Raw genomic sequence first — 15,795 nt, forward strand, 5'->3', positions numbered from 1 at the left:
TATAAGAAAATGAATGCAGAACTATTTTATAAATATAGTTGTTTATTTTATCATTAGAATGCTGTGCATTTCTTAGCTTATACTGCTGTGGAATAGTTTCCTTGTTACGAACAAATAACTTAGCTCTTAAGTTCCTGGGAGCACCTGGAAACACGTAAAGGAAAGCTCATAAAGTGTCCTTGAAAAGTGCCTTCTGTAAATTAAATGTGCTGTACTGGTGGCCATAGGTCTTAATGGACAATTGTGCCATTAGTACAGTTGTATGTTAATTAATGTCACCCACCCCATGAGCAAAGTCCACCAGGTAAATACTTACCTTCATTCCTATTCCAATGATTTTTCACTGTGCAGTCCTGCCAGGCACCACTTAGCCTTTTTTTTTATTTCAATTGACTTTTATTAAAGATGCATAATATACAAAGGTATCAAAGGAAAGTGAAGTATACTGGTATACAATTACAGAGCATAAAGATATATATGAGCTTAATTCCATCTAGCAACGGATAGGACACAAATAATGGAGGGGAGGAAGAGGAGTCGCCGGCAACAGACATGTCTAGCTGAAACTCCACATCTCTCAGGACTCGTCGGCTAATAAAGACACCTGTAAGCAGGGCAGGACTTAGGGTGGTGGGGGCCCCTGGTCTTGAGTCATTTTGGGGCCCTACCGTCTATACATTACCGTATTTATCAGCGTATAACACACACCGGCGTATAACACTCACCCCAAGTTTAGGAGGGAATTTTAAGGAAAAAAACTTTTAGGAGGGAAGTTTAAGGGAAAAAAAAACTCACATTTAAATGCCCATCAATGCAGCCTTATCAGTGTCCATCTGCAGCCTTGTCCATTCATTTGCAGCCTTGCCCCAGTGTCAATTGCAACCTTGTCATTGCAGTCTTGAAGTTTAAAAATGGTGCCGTCGAGATACAGAGTCCTGTGTATCTTGGCGGCTCTCTGATCCTCTTGGCGCCTCTCAGGTCCTCTCGGCGGCTCTCAGGTCCTCTTGCAGTCCCGAGCGGAGCCGAGAGTAGCCGAGAGTACTCGGCTCGGCTCACAGTTACGCCCAGTCCCTGTGTTATGTCCATCATAGGGCGGGACTGTGAGCGGAGCGGAGCCGAGTACACTTGGATATGCATCTCTGCGGGGCCCCCTACTGGGCAGGGCCCATGGGCTTGAGCCCAGTCAAGCCCAATGGTAAGTCCTGCCCTGCCTGTAAGGCATGGTAAGCTGAAAATAATCTTAGCATAAGCCTCCTCATTGACCATGGGGTAAATAAAATCATCTTTGGTGCTGCCCGAGGTAAAAATAAACAAAAGAATGGCAAGGATACACAGTCAAGAGGCCCCTGTAAAATGGCACAGCGTCCTTCCTCACACACAGGCACATCTCATGCTTCTAAGTAACTGCAGTTACCTCAGGATGCCTATAATGACGCCTCACAAGAAAAACAAACAGATTCTCTACATCCAAATATTTTGAGACAGATAGAAAAAATGTTACAGAAAGCCGGAAAGCAGACCTCAGACTATATAACTAAAAGTCTCACAAAAGAAATCTGTAAGTTATGCCAGTGCACTTCTGACCTAGAAATCAGAGTGGATGACATGGAAACGAATGTACTGTCCCATGATAATGAAATAGAGACTCTTAAGGAAGAAAACCTTATTCTGCAAACACCTTTAGAGGACTTTGAAAATAGAGCATGTTGATCAAATGTTCATATACGAGGAATACCTGAGACTATTGTTGACCTTCATTCTACTATAACCGTACTTTTCCAAGAACTACTACTGTCAATCCCTGTCAATCATTTGGAGATGGATAGGATTCACAGAGGTTTAACACCACGCAAACCAGAAGGACCTCCTTGTGATATTATTGCAAAATTCCACTTCTATCGCACCAAAGAACAACCCATGGCTGCAGACCCAATTACTGTGGCTAAACAATGTGCACTGAAACCCTTGCTTCATAATCTACAGCAACGCCAGATCCCTTATCATCGGGGATTCACATTTTCTATCCGCTTTACCTATCAAGGTGTCAAACATTCCTGTAGATCCTCAAGATGAACTACAAAGCAGTCTACAAGAACTACATCTTATCAAAACATCTTCAACTAGCCCTTGTCGATGCACAACATCCAGCTCTCCTCAAGAATCCTCCAAATCTGAAAAAGAGGCTGATAAAATTCCTCTAAGCCCCTGTACACACGGTCGGAGATTTCCACAACCAAAGCCCTCAGATTTTGTCCGTCAGATTTAGTCTGATGGATTGTGTCCGAAACTGTTGCATACACACGGTCGGACTAAGTTGTCGAAAAATCCGATCTTTCAGAACGTGATGACGTAATTGCGTTACGATGGGACTAGATTCAGGCTAGTAGCCAATAGCTTTGATGTAGGAATTTGATCTGAGCATGAGTGGCACTTGATACGATCAAAATGCTCTACACATGATCGGATTACGTCCAGTTGGTCGGGAAATATTTCCAACATGTTGGAAAATTGGGTCGGACGGAGATTCGGACGGAATCAGTCCGATGCATACCACACACAGTCAGATTATCTGACGACGCGGTCCGATAAGACGCATTCCGACAGATTCTCCGACCGTGTGTACGCGGCATAAGAGAAGTCGATTCAATTCTCCTGATATAGATTCTGTAGACACAATGGACTAAATGACTTTCACTCCTCATCTTGGACTGTATCCAATCTTAAGGCTTTGCCTTTCTTTGGTCACAAAGTAATTTACCACCTTCAGTATAATTTGACTAAACTTATTTAAAATAATACTGTTTTATTAAGTGTTGAACTTCCCCTTTTTAACCCCCACAACCTCAAATAAACATATTTTATGTTTTATCCATTTACCCCCATTCTATAAGTAATATTGCTATGCAAACTATACAGTTTCTTATTTTCATGTATTTTTTCATTAGGGTTACCTATATGTATATGTACTCACCTTACAGTATAGTTATTAATAGCTTTTTTTCCCCTTGCTCATTTTTTTTTCTGAACGGTTGAACTTGGATGTCCAAGTATTTCTCTTTTTCTGTATATAGATCTAGGCCATTGGGGTCTCAGGAGATTGTCACTGCTCCCCCTATCTTTCTGTCCTTGGATAAATCTCTACTCTAATCTATTATTGGAGGACCTCCTCGATAGATACTAGGCCCCTGAGTTAGCTTTTTTTTCCACACACTCGGTACGCCACCTTTTTACTTTTCTTAATCGCATAATTTACTTACCATATATACTCAATAAGCCGATCCGAATATAAGCTGAGGCACCTAATTTTACCACAAAAAACTGGGGAGATGTATTGACATTTTCCTAGTGTGAGTACTTTGTAATTTGCCTCTAAGGCAGCTATGTTTTGTGAGGATGACTTAGTTGTAATCCAAATATTATCTCAATTGGCTGCTTCCAAGGAAAACCCAAGATCTTAAAATACGTTCTTAAAATATGAAAACTAGTGTTGGAAGGACAAATAATTGTATATAGTGATAACTATATATGTTGAGTGATTGATAAACTAAAAAAAGGGGATCTTGATAGCAACAAGGGGTGTCGATACAATGTGTAGATAGAGGTATATAAGCAGCGCCTAAAAAATTGTGTATAGTAGTAAGTCAACTCCGGATGTGTATATCCAGCATTAAACAGGTTCCTGAGTAAGGGACCGTTTATAGTATCACAAAACTCCCTATTGGGGTATCAAAACCCCTAATAGGGTAGAGGGTATATGAAGTGAAAAGGTTGCTGGTAATCCAGTGGTGTGAAGGCTGAAGCAAATACCTGCTTGTAACCATATGAAGAGGCAACCTTCTTGTGAACAGCCACTCAGGTAGAAGCTGCTGGAGGCAAAGGATAGAGAGAAATCCTCTGCTTCCAGCTGGATATACACGTCGGGAGTTGACTTACTACTATACACATTTTTCAACACCATTTTTCATATTTTAAGTCTCTTTTTTGATTCTCCTGAAGAAGCGCAAGGCGCGTAACATGTAGAGCCCAGGATATTACAACCATCTTCAATCTGTTTTTATAGCCTCTATCTGGAATTTAATATCTGATCATGGAATGAGTAGTCATCCACCATCAATCTTTTCATGTTATCTCCGTTGGCTATGTACAGCTCATATTTTCTCATGAAAACTAAAGAGATCTACAGGGGCACTAAGGGTGGAAGGGGGGCTGAATTAGCTCCCCTCCCTCAGTGCCCATCTAGACCTCTTTAGTTTCTGAAAAGTGTTCCATGGTGGATCACTTTTCAGAGTGCGTATGACAGGTGGTGAGGAGGTGATATGTCCTCACCACCCTTTTAACTCTGAAAATGCTGACCCATGTGACATGACTCCATTCATTTGAGTAGGTTTGGCTCTTTAATGGTACCATTAACCAAATGCTGCATGTAGTTTGATATTTGCATACATACAGCCCTGAGTGGCTGCATCTCCTTGTTCAGGTGGGTGGTCTGTGGTGGTAAAATCATGCCTTAACCACCTGCTTATACTGCTCATTGTCTGTCCGTGCGGACAAGCCCTAAGGCATTGTTTAAACTTGCTACACTAAAAGCATAGGTTTATCATGTATTTGATGCCCCTCCTAAGCTGCAGAGGCAGTTGTATATGTAAATAAATGTTGCAGCTGCAATGCTTTGCACTAATGTGTGGCAGAAATGATCCCCCTGTTGTATTTCATGGGTAGTACCACCTACCAAACATCAAGTGACACACTGACCTATTCATGCAATACACAGTACAGTACAGTGGTGTGGGATTTTAGGGTTTAAAACAAATGGTGAGGAGGTGCTTTCACCTCCCTTACCCTCTACCAAATGCCTCCAGAAACCCATTATATTGTTTATAGCTATTCTGAGGGTTACTAAAGAGTAAAGGAGCTTTATGAAAGGGAAGGAGGCTAAGTGGCTATGGGGAGGAGGTGGTTCTGAGAGGAGGTAAGGTCTAGAGCTGAGTAGTCCTCCCCCCAGCCTCTGTTTGCTCACAGTTCAGACCTCCTTCTCAGTGTGGCACCTGCTAGGAATGAAGGCAGCTTCATCTTCTATATCTCATGACAAGGAGAGATAGGAAGAAGGGCAGTCTGGCCTCACTCCCCAGCAATGCTGTGTTGAGACTGAGGTGTGCTCTCAGTGAACACCTTTTCAATCCCACCCACAGGAGGCTGCAACTGGAGGGAGGAGAAAGCAAAACACTTATTCCAGCAGCTATTAAGGCCCCTGGGGCATGTGTCTCTTCTGCTCCTACTTTGTGCTAGCCCTGGAACAGCCACTACATATATCCGAAGTTGACAGTATGTACAACAGCTTCTTGCTTGCATTTCAGCCAATGTGCTGTCTAAGATGTGAAGGAGGAGGTTTTACTATGGAAAGACAAATCTGCCTATCCCCTGACAGTGTGGATCAAATTTCTTATGTTCATGTTCATGTTCATTGCAGAGTATAACCTAGGTTTTTCAAGGTGTCACGCAGTATTTCTACAGCTGGACATCAGCTGTCAAATTTCTAATGTTTGCTGCAGTGTAAATCCTGCATTGTAGCTCAAAGTTTAATACATTTTCCAGTGCTCCAGCATTGTAAACATGCCACATGCATCAGAAAAAAACAAAACAAAACAAAAAGAAAACTGCAAGACAAAGGCATCATTTTCCTGATCTGTGGCTGCAGAGATCACTGGCCAATGTGTAAAAAGTTGAGAATTTTAGCTGTATTTTATGTAAGAGTAAACATTAATATAGTGTTTAGATCTGTTGTGGCAATGACTTTCACAAGCAAAAGGAGGCCTGCTACCACTTGATAAAAATAATCTAGTGTCCTAGTCAAAGCTACCTAAAAAAGGAACTTGGGTGCTGCTACTGAATTTAAATCATGCTAAATAGGACACTTCTTGATGTCTACATCGTCTTTCTTTCATTTGAGCCAGGCACTGTATGGGTGCCAGGTGACTCCTTCTTAAAATGCCTCATGGATTCACCCCTGAATGCAAGCTCACTGTGTGTATTCATTCCCTTGCATTGCCTAGAGCGCTAAGCCACTTCTCCTCCCAACTCCTATATGTTTCAGTGCACTTACTCCTTCCTCTCCTGTGTCCTCACCCTCCACCTTACCTAGAAGTTTAGTAAAGCACCACTTTTCAGCCAGGAGTAAGTGGTGGAAGAGATGTATATTATGTGAGTGTTGGACACACATGGGGGGGCACATTATATTTACAGGAGCACACCTCGCTACTTGCTAGTAGTGTATTCATAAAAAAAAAAAAGGTGAGAGTTTAGTACTACTTGAAAAGTTAATAACATGTCCAAATCATTTAATGCTAGAATACAGTATTGCTAATGCTATCCATGAAAAACATTCTATTCCATAACACCACACTCAGCATAAAGTTATCTCCCAAGCATGTAATTTAAAGGATTGGTGGGTTTTCCATGTTGTCCTCAAAGTCATATTGAAAAGCCCCTCTCCCTATTGTATACCAGTGCCCAGCTCCCATTCCATTCTTGACAATAGTTTGCCTAATAGCCTTAAAAGTTACCAGAACTTAGTATTAAGATCCCCCCTGCCCTGCCCCATCCTTGAATAACAAAGGCAGATCCACTTATCCCTAGTTCAAAATACATTAATTTGATCCCTCTACTTCTACCAAAAAAGTGAGGAAGAATGAAGAAAGAATCTGTTTGAGACTATAGGGATGATTTACTAAAATTGGAAAATCTGGTGCAGCTTATTCAATTACGCTTTGACAAAAAAAAATTGGAAGCTGATTGGCTTCTGTGCACAGCTGCACCAGATTTTGCACTCTCCGGTTTTAGTAAAACAACCCCTATGGCTTTTACATTAAACAAAAACTAAGTGCTTCTGCAGCAAGTAGAGGTAATGCCCAGAATAACCAAGCATGTTTCAATTTTCATTTACAGAGTTTAGATTGAAAATAAAAGTACACACTAAACTGGCTGATGTATATAGTGACAATTTTTTTTCAGTTGTTTTTTTAAATAAGCCAAAGCTATTTTATTTATATGCCGTTAGAGTAGTGAGTTGTCTTGTTTTTTTCTTTTTCATTTATTTTTTTAATTATATTCAGTTTTTTCTGCTGTATATGATTTTCAAATATTCTGCTTCATGTTGAAAAGTGAAAAAATATTATATATGTTTGTTTATATATTTATAGCTTATCGTCTTTCATGGATATAATCAATCACTGAGCATTATTCACTTTTCATTTTTCTTTTTCTAAACCTTAAACCAATGCTGTTGCCTCCTGGGTGAGAATTCAATTATTTTTGACATCCCTACAGCTAGCCATCTGTGCAAAAAGGGGAATTGGACTCTTGGCATCCTCTAACTTTCCTCAAGGAATATGATGCTTATATACAGTATGAGTCTACATTGAGTTTTATGATCTAAGAGGTATACATATTTACAATTGTGCACAAAGAGTATATATATATATATATATATATATATATATATATATATATACATGTTAAAGTGATTGTACGGCTGTGTTTGTTTTTCTCAAAATAACAAACTTGTCATACTTACCTTCACTGTGCAGTTCGCTTTGCACAGAGTGGCCCCAATCCTCGACTTCTGGGGTCCCCTGGCAGCGCTGGTAGATCCTCCCCGCATCATATAACCCCCTAGATGAAGCGCACCCACCTTACGGGTACGCTGCAAAGTCCAGCATTTGCATCCATAGACACAGAATGCCAGACTCAGCCTCCGCCCCCAGCGCTCACGTCATTGGATTTGATTGAAAGCAGCGGGAGCCAATGACTGTGCTGCTATCCAATCAAGAGCTGATACAAAGGGCAGAGAGGAAGAGCACGTCTCCGGCGTGGGAATTGCAGGACCCAGGTGAGTAAAACGGGGGGGGGGGGGGGGGGGCTAGGGGGCCCGGTCAGTGACAGAAGGTTTTTAACCTTAATGCATAGGATGCATTAAGGTAAAAAAACCATGAGAGTTTACAACCCCTTAAAGCAATGCATTTATTTTAAATGAAAAGGGCATTACATTTAAATGAAAGGGAATTAAGTGTAATGTTTTGCAGACTTCGTGTGATTAACTTCCATAGATGTTTGCTGTCCTTTATAAAGAGCAAAAAAAAAAAAAGATCTAATCACAAAGTATGTAAATATGTTTTATTTCAAGATGGATAATTTTTTATGGCATTTAGCTTGTTAACTGACTTTCTCTTACTAGCTTACTAGTTAATTTCTGTCTTTGTCTACAAACTTTCCCTTCGTTTTGGATCGCATAGAGGATGGTTTGTTTACTATTTTTTGTTTGTTTGTTTGCTGTCTGTGTCCCAAGGGTGAGTATTTTCTTTTTATAATCCCAGAGCACAGTAACATTTTTTACATTCAGTCCCAGTGACAATGATCACAAGGACAAGTACAGAGGGTGAATCTTTTTATTGTGGGCACACACAGCAATACATTCCACACAGCTATTTTAATCCTTCCCTACTCTACCCAAATCAAAGGAATTGTGCTTTATATACACTTTAAACTATGGTGATTGTAGCATGGTTTGCATGGATACTGTTTCCTGGTATTGTCACAACCATTTATCTAAAATAATCTAAAATAGTTTATAAACATTTTGTGCATTGTGCAATTATTACAAAACGAATAAGGTTGTATACTAACCATGAAAATCTGTTACCAAGTTAATAGTGAAGAAATTTGTGTGATAGGTAGGCAGAATTATTGGCCAGTTGCATGCAATGCAGTATTCAGTACAGCAATATCAGTCAGAAATTATTACTGATTTTATATATATATATATATATATATATATATATATATATATATATATATATATATATATATATATATATATATAGATAGATAGATAGATATAAATATAATATATCTATATATATATAGATATATTATATGTATGGGTTAGTTGTGTAAAGGCAATCATTTCTACACTTTCTCCATTTCCCTAGCAGATAAGCAGTTCACCTACTGACTTTCTAACAATTAATATGAGTGACTAATATTGTTTTTAAGTTGTTGTATTTTTTTTTTCCACAGAATATGCGCGTAAGAACAGTTAAAGGACAAGAATATATTTCCAAATCAGGAGCCAAATTCTGTGGGAAGATGGAACAGAAGTTTCTGCTAGTTGACTGTGAGAAAGTTATGTATGGCACTTACAGGTAATTTGTCTCTACTACTGCTTTAAATAGAACCAGTAGCAAGGGCCTTTGTAAAAAAAACCTTTGTAGAACCTTCATTAGTGAATTGTTGTAATGGTGCTGTTCTACTTATCAGGGATTAGAAATCATGAAATAGAAAAAGCTTGGGCTGTTGAGGCACCACATGCACAATATATAAAATCCAAAAAAATATATATATTTTTACATCATTTAAAATAATTAGTTTTGGATAAACTCCCTATATAACCTATATATCTTTGTATTTATAGTATGTCCTCAAAATCATAGTGGTTTCTGCATATTGAATACTTCTTGTTATTGGAATGGTTTCAAAGACATCTATAAATTCAAAGGAAGTGGTGCACTGGCAAAGATTATGAAGGAGTACCAGTTCTCAATTTTCCGTAATATTAAACTCTCATTCTAAAAGTAGGAACTTCATTTATTTTTTTGGTGTGATTTTGCACAGATCTGAATTGATTTGGCTATCACATTATTTCACTAACTAACAAAAATAGATCTTTAAGCAATTACCTAGAATGTTTTAACAGATTGGATAATAGGCCAAATGATCAGACAGGGAGTAACTGTAACTTACAGTTTATGAAACAGGTGCCAATTTAGAATGAAAGCCTAATTGTAAGCTCTAACGAGCAGGGCCCTCTGATTCCCCTTGTACCAAATTGTAATGTAGCTGTAATGTCTGCCCTCATGTTGTAAAGAGCTGCGCAAACTGTTGTCTCTATATAAAACCTTAATAATAATAATAATAATTGTGATCAAAATAAAAAACACAAAAATCAGCACAAGGGACATGACTTAGACCCCTTTCACACTGCTAATACAGCCGCGTTAGCAGTAAAACGCTGCTAGTTTTAGCAGCACTTTACCATCATTTTAGCATCGCTTTTCGACCACTAGTGGGGTGCTTTTAACTCCCATTAGCAGGCGAGGAAGGGGTTAATAGTGCCTGAAAAATGCCTCTGCCAAAGCGATTTTCAGGCAACTTGGCAGCTGTGCCCATTCATTTCAATGGGCAGGGGCAGTGAGGGAGCAGTGTATACACGGCTCCTCCACCACCCCAAAGACGCTGTTTGCAGGACTTTTTCTAACTTTGTGAAAGCACTCCAGCTCTTACACTTGGGCTGCAGAGGAGGCCTTTTTCATGTGCTTTACAGGTGCTATTTTTAGCCCAAAAGCACCTGAAAAATGCCTCAGTATGAAATGGATCATACTATAAATGCACTGCATCCTTTGTGCTACAAGCTCCTGGTTTCCTTAAAATTTCCCTTCATTGATCCCCATCCCCCACCCCCATCACTGTCATTTTCTGATGTGGCAGGGGCTAATAGTGCATTCATCAGTGCAAGACTATGTCCTCCCTTTCCATCTATCTATGCCTATCTCTGCCATTCATGGAAGCTAGTACTACAGATTCCATGAAGTAAACATAGTCTATGAATGGAGAATGGGTGGATGATTGAAAGGCCCACCCCCTCCATTCTTAGATCATGTACATTTATAGAAGTGGAGTACTGACTTCTATGACTTGCAGTGTTGAGAGGAAAGGGCAGTCATAGTCAGCACTTTTGATTCTTGTCCCTTCACTAATTTTTTGGAGGTTTTTTGTTACACTTAAGCTTTAAAGTGATCCTAAAGTATATTTTTTTAGTAAAATAACAAACATGTATTACTTGCCTGTGCTGTGCAGTGGATTTGCATCCTCCTCTTCTCGGGTCCCACTTTGGTGCTCCTAACCCCTCCCTCCTATTGAGTGCCCCCACAGCTAGCAGCTTGCTATAGGGGGCAGAGTCACAGCTTCCTGTGTCAATTCAGACACAGAGTCCCTACTTGGCCCATCCCCTTTCTCACCTAATTGGCTGATTGTCTTTGATTGACAGCAGTGGGGGTCCATGGCACCACAATGCTGTCTCAGCCAATAAGGAGGGGAGTCCCGGGCAGCCGAGACACTTGTACAACATTGCTGAATCTAGATGGGGCTCAGGTAAGTATTAGGGGGACTGAGGGGGCCTGCTGCATAGAGAAGGCTTTTTACCTTAATGCATAGAAAGCATTAAGATAAAAAAACCTTCTGCCTTTACAATCACGTTAATAATGCAAAACAGATTCAGGATGACAATGAACACTGCAGAATAATACAAAACATATTAAATGCTGCACAAGCATGGACTCCTAACCCAAAGTTTATGTGACAAAATAAGGGTAACGTGTGGCTGTATAAAATAACTTCTAAAATACTTTATATCAACAGAGGGTCATGCTGAGGCTAACTATTTGAGTAAAGTAGTATAGAACATTGCTACTTGTTATTATCCTTATAGACACTGGGGGTTATTTACTAAAGGAAAATCCACTTTGCACTGAATGTGCACTTGGAAGTAAAGTCGCTGTAGATCTGAGGGGGAAAATAAAAAACAGCATTTTAGCTTACACATGATTGGATGATAAAATCAGCAGAGCTTCCACTCATTTCAGATCTACCCCTTAGAATTAGAGCAACTGCACTTCCAAGTGCACTTTCAGTGCAAAGTGGATTTGCCTTTCGTAAATAACCCCCACTGTCTCTCACAGCAAAGTCCAAGGTATCTCTGGTAACACAGAGGGATCCGTGACACAAGGACAAAGGGCCACTCCACTGGAACTACAGTAATCTGGTAGCAACCAGAGAGGTGATCCCCACAGTAGCTGGGTCTTTTGAAGAAGCTACGTGCTAATAGGTTTTGGTCCAGCAGTCTGCAGGTTGGTTCTGACAGTGGAGAGCCACTCGCCTGTTTGTAAACCACTTGCCTAGCTACCTCTTATTTTTTAATCTTTGGACAAAATACAAAAGGAATGTGAAAATAAAGTGAAAATTCACTTTTCAAAGAATACCTGATGATGTACAAGGAAAGTAAAAAAATAAAGCAGGCTTATTGCTTGGACATGACTGAAGTGTAAATTCTAATTGCTAAGCTAAAATTCACTTAGTGATTAAGATGAACATATGATGATGACTCCATCTAATTATGTGCAAGAAATATCCCTGCTTTATATTTGATTTTCCTTGCACATGATTGGGTATTCTTTGCAAAGTATCTTTTCAGTATATTTCACCTCATTCATGAACATAAACGAAAGTTAATTTTGAAAATGAACAACCTCTATTTGTTTAGTAAATCAAGGCGGAGCCTAAACCCTACAAAGAAATAAAAAAAATTGTGTGCCCTGTTTATTTGGCCCAAGTGATCATTTTGAAATGCACTTTTCACTACGGGAGCCTCAGGTATGGTCACTTTGAATTACCTAGGTTTACGATTAGTCTTTTAATAAATACCTACTTAGTGTAACAGTTTAAAGGTTACGAAGATTCACTAAGATCAGTTAGATTGGTTTAACAATGATCAAAGCGCAAAAGTGTTTTAAATAGCTTATCAATGCTCTCTCTAAATATTGTTTTTAATATATTCATTGCAATAATCTAACTATATATTATTTTTTTAAGCTTCATGTGGTCATTTGAAAAAGTTCACCTAAGTATGATTCAAGTCATCACTGGTAAACTTATTGAGGCATTTGATGAAGAATTTCGAACGCTCTATGCTCGCTCCTGTGTACCTGCAGCATTCGGCCCAGAGGAATCTGTCATAGGAAAACACAAAAAAATCCCATGGGAAAATGGTTCATATTCCTATCAAAACTCAATTTCTTCCCTTCTATCTGCTTCAAGTCAAAGAAGCCTTTTTGGAAGAAAAGACCAAATGCACACATTAGACTCCTCTTATTTAAAAGCACGGAGTAGATTTATAAATAATGAAGATGATAAGTACAACACAAGAAACTTATCATTTAGAGGTTTCAATGTACAAAATAAAATCCAGCAGTTCCAGCAGTTTGATCGCAATGACAACTGGAAAAGACACAGTTATGCAGCAGGGGAAAAGACAGATTCAACTCCATATTCAATGCTGAACAGAGCTATGAACAGCAGAATGCACAATCCTCACATGCACTGGAATAGGCAGCAGCCCGATATGGCCAGTATAGGGTCCTCATCTAGAGGAGGCTATGCTAGCAATTATAATGGTTCAACAACACAAAGCTTTTCAAATCGGCTACCACAAAGGATAACACCAAACCTTCCTGAAAGAAATTCAAATGTACGAAGGTCTTTCCATGGCACGGACAATCATGTGAGATCAGTGCAGCAGAGAATGCCCACATTGGAGCATACAACTAAGTCCTTTCTCCGAAACTGGAGAATTGAATCGTACTTGAATGATCACTCTGATATACCTCCGGATACAAGTGAGATTATGGCAGACAGACTTGACAGTAATGAGCGAGTTGAAAATGCAATGGACAATCAACTGTACAGTCACACACGGCTCCGCTCTTCAATTCTGTACAAGCCCAATTTACCAGAGCAAAAAGAAGCTAGTAGTTGCACTACAAACTCTTCTCACTCAAATTCCACTATTGTAGATTCTCAGGGTAGCCTCACTCCAAAATCATCAACACCACAAAGTATCAGATATGCAGAATCACAAGGTGTCAGCAATTTCACAAGCTATGACACACCCCATTTGTCACAACAACATGATGTCTTAAAAAGGCATAGTCTGCAAGTGTCAGATAATTCTCAATTTATGACTCATGGTTTGCATTACAACACTAACCCAGGCCCATCAAGCTACCTGTACACATCACTTTCTAAAAACAGGCAAACAGACAGCGAAAGAAAACAAAATGACAATATTCTAAAACGACGTAGCTTGCCCCTTTTTGAAAACCGCAAAGTAAATTTAGGTCAAAGTAATAATATAATTCCACCAAACTATATTTACAATTCACTGATGAAGAGGCAGACTGAAACCCCTATACCTCAAAACCTCCCAAATGCTAACAGCAGTGAGATATTAGAAAAGAGCTCATATCAAGTTAATGAAAAGATCAGCAGCGAGCCAGCAGAACCTGTGAAAGGAGCACTGTCCACTGAGTCCTTAGATGAAGAAAACAACAAGGAGTCCCCTGGCAAGAAGGAAAGCAAAGGTTCACCTAATTTTCTTAAAAAGGGTTCAAAAAAGCTCAAGTCATTACTTAACCTTGCACCAGATAAAAAAGAAACCCTATCTAAAAATAAAGCCCCTGCATTCTACAGAATGTGCAGTAGCTCTGATACGCTTATTTCTGAAGATGATGGCCAGCAAATTCCTAAAAGTCCTAAAAAATCTGAAATGAAAAATGATTCATCTCCTAAGAAGGAAAAGGCAACACTATCAATTTCTCAGATGAGCCTTAACAAAAGTAAGGAGAATGTAGCTCTAGGTTCCGGAAAGTCTAATATTAATCTTGCTGATGAGGGTAAATCAAACCTGTCTTCGGGTCTTAGCACTGTGGAAAACAAGTTTCTTGAGAACACTGGTGATGCTTCTGCTCCACGATTTAATACAGAGCAAATTCAGTTCCAGGATACAAAAATGCAAACCAACAGCAACCCATATGGAAGAATAGTAACACCTGCAATTCAGAGGGAGCTTTCTTTACGACATCCAAAAGAAACAATCCACAGAGAATTGTCTCAGAGAGAGGTGTACCATAGTGAAATACCACCCATGCTGCAAAGAGAAATGCACTTAAGGCACTCACAGCACAGAGATATGCACCACAAAGAGTTATTACGTAGAGATATAAACAGAGTACCATCTGGGTCAGATTTTGCAAAGCCTCAGGAGGACTCAAGCCTTTCTCGCACAAGTGAAAGAAGAGTGTATAGTCGCTTTGAACCATTGTACAGGTTACAAAACAATATGCCTCCTTCAAATACACAAACTAGCACTGCTCAAGTTTTAGACTATCAAAACAAAAGCATGGTAAATAATGTGATGACCTATTCAAGACCACAAAATGTCTTAAACTACAGTTCCAATGTTTACAACTCAACTCAGGTTCAGCCTAATGAAAACAAATTTGGTAGGTTCATGCAAAAATTTGGTAGCTTTATTCACAAGAAACAATAAAAAGCACTGATTCCTCATCTTTACAACTTACTTGTAAATAAGAAACTGTTTAATATGTGTTTGGTGCTCTAGGAATTTATATCTATGCATTTTGTTAAATATGTACTTTCTTAATAAAAAATAATTGATGGTTGTTCTTTAGATTTTTTTTTTACTTAAATAGAACTTTGCTAATGATCCATGGTGATGACATGAATGAGGTATAATGGGCAAACATCTCGGAACATTATAGCCTAACTCCCACCAAAAATGTTTTTGACAAAATGGCAGGTTTTTATTGCTGTTTCTAAAGCCATTAGGGATATTTTTTCTCCTCCTGTGTGATCATTGATACAGGAACCAAGCAAAATTTCTCTAAAAGAGGCACAAATAGCCATGAATATTTTTTGCAGAGTGTGGAAAAGTAAGAACTTCTGCTTTTTTTTATTGCTGAGATATGCGAATGAGGTACTCAATCTCCCACTTTTGGAGTCCAATATAGCCAAGACCAAATTTGATTCCCTGGTTCTGGTTAGGTAGATCTTATTAACCAGGGACTTAAAGTGATTGTAAAGTCTTGTTTTTTTTTTTTCTTAAAAATA

The 15,795-nt window shown here is 39.1% G+C and overlaps 1 protein-coding gene across 1 annotated transcript in view; it reads left to right on the plus strand.

The window, feature by feature from the left end:
- FAM83B (family with sequence similarity 83 member B) overlaps window positions 1-15,347 on the plus strand; it is a 136,137-nt gene extending 120,790 nt beyond the window's left edge. The window contains exons 4-5 of the mRNA XM_077487815.1: window positions 9,073-9,197; window positions 12,700-15,347. Coding sequence (XP_077343941.1) covers window positions 9,073-9,197; window positions 12,700-15,214 — 2,640 coding nt within the window. The 3' untranslated portion in view covers window positions 15,215-15,347. The remainder of the gene's footprint in view (window positions 1-9,072; window positions 9,198-12,699) is intronic.
- Window positions 15,348-15,795: the final 448 nt, after the last annotated feature.

Source organism: Lithobates pipiens, unplaced genomic scaffold (assembly GCF_037356315.1).
Source record: "Lithobates pipiens isolate NorthernLeopardFrog02 unplaced genomic scaffold, aLitPip1_a1.2 Scaffold_18, whole genome shotgun sequence".
Lineage (NCBI taxonomy): Eukaryota > Metazoa > Chordata > Amphibia > Anura > Ranidae > Lithobates > Lithobates pipiens.